The following is a 7,412-nucleotide window of genomic DNA, read 5'->3' as shown; positions in this document are numbered from 1 at the left end:
TGTTTCAAACATAAGTCATATCACAATGATATGATTGTTTAATGATTTATTTTGCATGGTCTAATTAATATGAATAAGAAAATAGCATAGCAACAATGACTAAAATAATTTAGTTAAAACTCTTTGAGAACTTGAAGTGCTAATTTGAGGATTAAGTCTTTACATGTATTATGTTTTATATGTTTTCATTTGCATTTAGAAGTGTAAACTAGGTTATCTGATGGCAAGTACAATTTTAAAGGTTTTATGTTATATTTCAAAGCCTAAGTTGGTTCTACATCTCTTGCCACAGTACACTTCTTAACATACACACTGTCCTCACCTTTTTTTCAGTACCTTCTCAGAACTCCTGAATTATTTAACAGACCTTTTAATAATCTCTAATCTGTTTTAACAAATAAGTGCAATCTAGTAGACAACAGTAATGTACCAAACTTAATATACACCTATTTCTCTATAATATTATCTTAACTGTTCTTATATTTCAGTTTGTTACAAAATTTAAGGACAATTTTACATGTCTATATTAAAATATTCTTGATGTTAGAACATCTTCATATGGAAATTGGCTTTAACTTGTTATAGATAGCTATCCTTAGTCCTGGACATCTTTATAATTCATTGAATTTTTTATTACTTAGCCAATAGTATTTTGTTAAAAGCAGAATATTCACTAAACATTACTTATTTTGCCATAATACATATATTCAAAGCTAGGGAAGTATTTAGACTTTTCAACTTCAAAACGAGCACCAACACTGACATCCTATCCACCCTCCTTCCACACCACTTGTTTACCCCTTAAGCACAGTTACCAGAACTCAGTTTCTGACACCACTCAGTTGCTGAGATGAGTAACCAGCAAGTAATGTACTCAGAGCTCAATCTGGCCAAAGATCCAAAGAAACAGTGGAAGAAATCTAAGGGTACCAAAAGCTCCACTGCAGAAAACAAGCAGGAAGTAACCTATGCAGAATTAACCCTCCAGAGTGCTTCTCAGGAGCATCAAGAGAATGGCAAGGATCACGGCTGCAGAGGTATCGCTTTTCTCCCATCGTCACTGTAACTGTTCTAGAATAGACAATTGGGGCACAGAGATATGGGTAATATGTAGAACAGAGGCTCATATATTTTTTAACTTGTGAGGACAGGTACTTTAACTTGAATTATGCTACTCTAATTAAAGGTATGAAGACTAATTGTTGAAATTTTAAGTCTTTGACCAATAATTTATAGAGCATTGTGTATGTTGAAAATGCAGTGGTATATTCTAGAGAAGGATTACAGTTGTGGGTGTGGGCTTGGTGTTCAGGTTTCTACGTGTTTCCCTGTGCCTGTAGTTTACATTGCATGTAACTTTTCTTTTTTTTTTTTTTTTGGTTTTTAATTTTTACTAGTACATGGTTCCAATGCATAATGATTACTAACCCTTGTGAGGAGTTAGGAGATAAACATGACATCATATTAATTCTGTTAAAAAACTTCTACTCCTCTGTCTCTTCATCTTTTTAAAAATTCATTTATTAATGCATGTTTGTGGTATATGAAGTTTGCATTTGTCCAAGGGAAGACTTTCATGTATATATTGTATCTTGATTCTTTTTATTCCCCTTTCTCTTTCCGTTCACTCTCTGCCATTGTTTCTAGATTCTCTTTCCCTATTTCATGAGTATTGCTATAATTGTGATTATTACTATTATTGTTTGTACTTCATGCAGTGCTTACATTCATGTGGGTATTTGGTACATGCATGTGATGCATTTTGCATCTTTTTGCATTCCTTTCCCCTCTCTGCTTCACCTTTAAATGACTCCTCCATCCTCCTTTACCATGCTGCCCTTTCTCTTTCTGTAGACTCCATATCACCTCCTGAGAAGCTTCTTGCTGGATTCCTGGGAGCCACCTGCCTTGTCTTAGTGGTCACAGTGACAGTGCTGGTGATAGTTGTAAGTCCCTGTAAGTATAGTTTTGAAAGATTGTACAACAGTGTTCCACCCGGTGATTGAAAGGGCCTCTGACAGCTCACAATATCGAGTGACACAGCTCTCAGTTTAATATTTCTACTTGGACTGTGGATATTGATTCTGAATGTGTCTAAAGTATAACTGAAAAGGATAGTAATAAGTAATCATTTTTAACTATATTTATTATTGTGATTTTGTAGCTCAAACATGCTTTAGAAATGTGAAAAACATGATTGAAAAATACAAATTCATATTCATAATTAAAAGCTTGTGATGTTTGACAGAGCTTATTAAAATTATTTTCCCCAAAATTTCATTGTTTTATCAATTTTCTTGGTAAAATTACTTTTATTCTATAGTATTCTAACTGTAAACACTATATGAATTTCAAATTAAGAATAGAAGTTTAGTTTACTTAGATATTAATGTTTATAAGAATTGCTTTACTCTTTCTAGCTACGACAACACAGCAACAAAACAAATCTTCCTCAGTAGGAACCCGAAAAGGTACATAATAAATTTCAAAGTTCCTATATTTTCATAGATTATATTTTGTCTCTAACTCAGACCATAAGAAATGATAATAGATTTTTTTTTGGGAAAAACAAACTAAAAAATGGTCACTAATGTTCACAAATAAAGATTATATGAGACACTTAAATTTGTTCAATAAATAGAAATACATATTTAAAATTGCTGTACAATCTTCTTAGAGTTGGCTTAAATTTTCTACTTGAACTTCAACACAATGAAAGATGAATATACTATTATATAAAAGAGGTTTCATTCATTTATTTTAAGATCCTGGTAGAGTGAAGCTTTAAAAAAAATTATTTGAACACATTAATTACAAGACTGACCTTTTTCACTGTTTTTGTTTATAAAACCATATTTTATTTGATATATACCAGTCTAGGGGGGTGTACAGATATGTTACATATGTATATGTGTCTATGTAAATTCAAACATATAAATTTATTTTCAATTTTAAAATTTCACAATTATTTTGATAGAAACCCACGGTCTTTCCACAATATATCATTGTGCTCATTGTCCAAATGAGTGGTTCACATTTTCCAACAATTGTCATTACTTTGGTTTGGAAAAGAAAACTTGGAATGAGAGTTTGTTGTCCTGCACTTCTAAGAACTCTAGCCTGACTTACATAGATGATGAGAAAGAGATGGTAAGAGTTTCACTGTTTCAAATAGTTAATTAAAATCTGTATTTTAGCCAATATTATATATGTACAACTCATCCATATTCATATATACATATATTTCAAAGTCTATATGTTTTATTGTTTGACTTTATAAGAACAGATTTGTGTCTTGTATTATGGATAACCACTAAGAAGATAACAATGTACAATGTATTAAGTATTGAAACTGTCCTATTAATCAGTTTTGAAACTGTCTCATTGCTATTTGCTTCTCAATAAAAATAAATAAATTTAAGATGCATGGCAGACAAAAGAAATATGTAGATGTTCTTGGGAATCAACTACAAAAAGTCACTTTGAAGCAACTGGAGAAAATTAAATACACATGGGTAGATGATATTAAGAATGATTATTAATTTTGTTGGCTCTGTTAATCAAATTAACAAAGTCCTTTTCCAATAGAAAAAAAAAAGAATTGATTTGTGAACTGCTAACGCACATTTATTTCCAGATTTTGCTTTGCTTAGAAGGTCATGCTTGGGTGGACGAGATAGCTCATCAGCATAAAGCGCCTGCTTAGGCAAGCACATGCTTAGGCAAGCGCAGGGACAAGGACTGCGGCTCCATGCTGGACACCACAAATGGCTCCAGCCCTACACACAAGCAGGCTGAGACGGCCACAGGAAAGAAAGAAAGAAAGAAAGAAAGAAAGAAAGAAAGAAAGAAAGAAAGAAAGAAAGAAAGAAAGAAAGAAAGAGAAAGAAAGATGCCTATGGAAGAGTTTTTCTTTTTTCTTTCTTTCTTCTTTTTTTTTTTCCTGTATTTTAGAAGGGTCTACAGGGTGTTCAGAGTCTCTCTAATAGATCAGATTCAGTAATTCTCTTGTTTACAACCTCCCAAATGCTGGGATTACAAGCTAGCACCACCACTCCCACCCTCAATTGCCCTCTCAGCATGCCCTGGGGATGGGGCCAGCATGGCAGACCCAGAGATCAAACCCCTGGCCCTTGCAAAAGGGTTTTTTTTCCTAAGATAACTTTGGTACATAATTCTTCCAAACATAAAACAATCTGAACAACTCACAGTGGTGCAGATTCATCACAAAGTGATAGACAGATGCGATTAATATCAGATGAAAAGATGGAACTCTGCAGCCTCTGCGCTCCTGGGATTGTGTGTAATCTCATCAACTCTTTTTCCCCTTAAACCACCAACCATCCTGACTTTTGCTATTGTAAACTTGTGTTTCCTGGTACAGAGATGTTTATGAACACGATCATGTTCTATGTGATTTTACATCTTTGCCTTTTATCCTTGTGTGGCTTAGCGGTGATACACCAGCACTTCAGCTTGCTAATTTCTAGATTGCAGCACCTTCCACGCCACCGCACCTGGTGACTTGTTGGGAAGGGTGAGTCTGTGTTCTCAGGATAGAGGCTGCCTAGAGCACGCATTGGCTGTCCCTGAATCCCCTTTGCTGAACCTCGCATTCCATCTCTGCCCTGGTGTCCTTGAGCAGGAGAAGCTCTTCCAGAGCAGCTTACTGGATGTGGTCTCTGGAGAGCTCACCCTCACCAGGACACTCAGCGCTGTTCGGTGCTGCTGGAGGGCTCCGCTAATACAGGGCAGGGCTGAGTTCACAGCGGCCACTGATGACTCCTGGGCTGGGCGCTGGAGCTGCAGGCCGAGGTCCCTTTCTGTGCTGATGACAGCTGCGAGAAGCCATGCTGTCTAGCTCTCTAATCTTGGGGACGAAACCTGTTCACATTTTTACTTCTACCTTTCACAATTCTCTTTTACCCATGTCTTTCATTAATTTGTGAGTTTATGTCAGAAAAAAACAGAAGACAAGTTGATGCAAAATATTCAGAGCCATCAGTATTTGACCAGCGCAGGCAGAAAGGGCAGATTGTTAATAGTGGTGAGGTGCCCAGAAAACTGCATTTTTGGTTTCCATGTCAGTTATGTCTTCAGTAATAAGTGGATAATTTCCTTCTAAAGTCCAAACTCAGAGACCTGGTGCAAAAACATACTTTTTCAGTTACAGCATCTATAGAATTTAATGTGTAGTGTCTAGAAACTTATTTAAATCTTGCCAGGTTTGTTCTGTTAACGTGGGTGACTATTACACGAATCACATCATCCCTTTTGGCATAAAAAAGCAACTATCAAGAGTAAACTTCTAAGAGTTAGCTTTCAATCAATAATAAAAACACTTGTGGAAACTTTTGGCAATGCAAAAGTTGTTTTTAATTTCACATGGCTTAGCATGTTGACTTTTTTGTTGAACATTAAGAATTCTACAAAATTATACAATATTTTTAAAATAATGAAAGCTCTTATACTGATTATGTGAATTAAATCATTTGTTTCTGACAGAAATTTCTAAGTTCTATCTCACGTGCATCTTGGATTGGCATCTCACGTTCTGGCAGAGACCACCCATGGCTGCTGGTAAATGGCTCAGTGTTCCATCTTCAGTAAGTTTTTTTTTTTAAATTGATACATGTAGAAGAAGTATAAGAAGAAAAAATTAAGAATGTTATTATTAATTTATTTGAACATGAAATATGGAGCAAGTTTGTGAAATATTAATATAAATATTAATGGATAGCTTCCTAAATACTAGATCTTACTTACTCATATGATTATATGAAAAGTCATTATTCATTGTATTATAAATGCATACCACTTTATTAATTACTTTTTAAAAAATGCTTCTGTTTCACAGATCATTCCCTAAACATAACTTCATGATGCATTTTCCACCATTACAGGATACAGGAATCATCACCTGGTGAATCCAACTGTGCTTGGTTAACCATATCTGGCCTTATGGCAGAAGACTGTGGATCTCCTCAGCCATATTATTGTAAACATAAATTTCAGAATTAATATACTTCAATTTGGAGCCTGTCAGTTAATTTTCTATTTTGTGAAATAGAAGTAATATTGATTATCCAGGTCTTAAATTGAAGTGGATGAGTTCCAATAAGAGATATTTAAAAAAACTGCTATTGAAATATCTTATTTAAACTACAAAGGAAGGATACTGCTTTTTTGCCTACTTTGTATTGGTCAACACTGCATCTGTGGCATTGAATGCTTCTAAAAAATGACACATGTTGTCTGAGTCCATTTCTGTGAGATATCAAGAGGTATCGAGAAGAGGCAAACACAAAAAGGAAAAGTGTACTAGGTATTGTGAGCGACTATGAGTAAGAGAGTGATGAGCTCAGACATTACTAGTAGTAAAGGCAGTGTTTCCTTTGTGAACAGTGTAGACATTAAAACATTTGACAGTTGGAACTCTGCGAGTGTGCCAAAGACACTGATATACAGCCGTGTTAATGGATGAGTTACACGCTATGTGCATTAATTTCAGTAAAGCTGTTTAAAAATGGGATCACAAAAATTTAAAATAATAATGGGATTATGTTTGAGGCTGCATTTAACCTTCTATGTACTTTTATGTTTTAGTCATCTTGGTAATATTGTTTTTTTCAACCATTTCATGCTATGTTCTTCAACATATAATTTTCTATGTATCATTTTTTATATGTTTGATATTCAAATCTTGAAAGTAGAGTTATTTGCATTTATACTCTATAAGTGGTCCTATTACTTTAATATTTTCATCAGTAATTTTTGTTATTGTAAACAGAAACACAGTTGAAGTTTGTGGGCTGATTTTATATCTGGTGACTTCACCGATTTTATGTGCTAGTTGTATTATTCAAGTAGATATTCTTAGGGATTTTCTCCATAAACAGCTACTTCATCTGTTAAGAATCATATTACTTTTTCTTTCCAAGAGCAAAACCTATGTGCTTTTTCTTCGCTTAATTTTACTGGCTGCTGTTGTTTCCAGTGTTAGGTTGAAGCTGTAGTAAAGGTTCCATGTGTCCCATAGGCTTTGTCCTATATTGTAGGGGAAACAATTTCAGCCTGATTTATGAACTCTTTTCACATATGGAAAAAGTTCTGTAATATTCCTATTTTCTTATAGATTCTATCATAGAATTTCCATCCTGTATTGCACTTTTGTGGTATATTAAGTATTCTTTCCTTATTCACGATATACCTAAGAGAATACATCACTAGTGCTTCTCAAGGCGTCCCAACGCAGCCTTCCTCTTCCTAACCAGAAGCCTCTGTGGAGGAGCTGTTATTTATAAATGTTACTCTTCATCATGGATTCCATGTAGTTTCCAGAATTGCTATATAGGAAGGTTTATATAAGAAATTCAGTTTAATACATGTGATTTCTGTTAAATTCTATTTGT

At 34.4% G+C, this 7,412-nt stretch overlaps 1 protein-coding gene across 1 annotated transcript; it reads left to right on the top strand.

Moving 5' to 3' along the window:
• Positions 1-850: 850 nt before the first annotated feature.
• On the top strand, positions 851-6,021 carry LOC101576423 (NKG2-A/NKG2-B type II integral membrane protein-like). Its single transcript, XM_023710597.1, has 6 exons — positions 851-1,037; positions 1,855-1,956; positions 2,421-2,471; positions 2,978-3,150; positions 5,506-5,606; positions 5,904-6,021. Exons 1-6 carry the CDS (start codon positions 851-853, stop codon positions 6,019-6,021), a joined length of 732 nt encoding a protein of 243 aa, XP_023566365.1.
• The last annotated feature ends 1,391 nt before the right edge of the window (positions 6,022-7,412 follow it).

The sequence above is a fragment of the Octodon degus genome, unplaced genomic scaffold (assembly GCF_000260255.1).
Source record: "Octodon degus isolate 3935 unplaced genomic scaffold, OctDeg1.0 scaffold00018, whole genome shotgun sequence".
Classification (NCBI taxonomy): domain Eukaryota; kingdom Metazoa; phylum Chordata; class Mammalia; order Rodentia; family Octodontidae; genus Octodon; species Octodon degus.
The sequence above is the reverse complement of the archived record's forward strand: the minus strand, read 5'-3'. Positions and strand labels throughout refer to the sequence as shown.

Coding starts and splice junctions, on each gene's coding strand:
- LOC101576423 (XM_023710597.1), top strand. CDS start 851: ATGAGTAACCAGCAAGTAATGTACTCAGAGCTCAATCTGGCCAAAGAT. Junction 1,957..2,420: donor GGTGATAGTTGTAAGTCCCT/GTAAGTATAGTT, acceptor TACTCTTTCTAG/CTACGACAACACAGCAACAA. Junction 2,472..2,977: donor CTCAGTAGGAACCCGAAAAG/GTACATAATAAA, acceptor TTATTTTGATAG/AAACCCACGGTCTTTCCACA.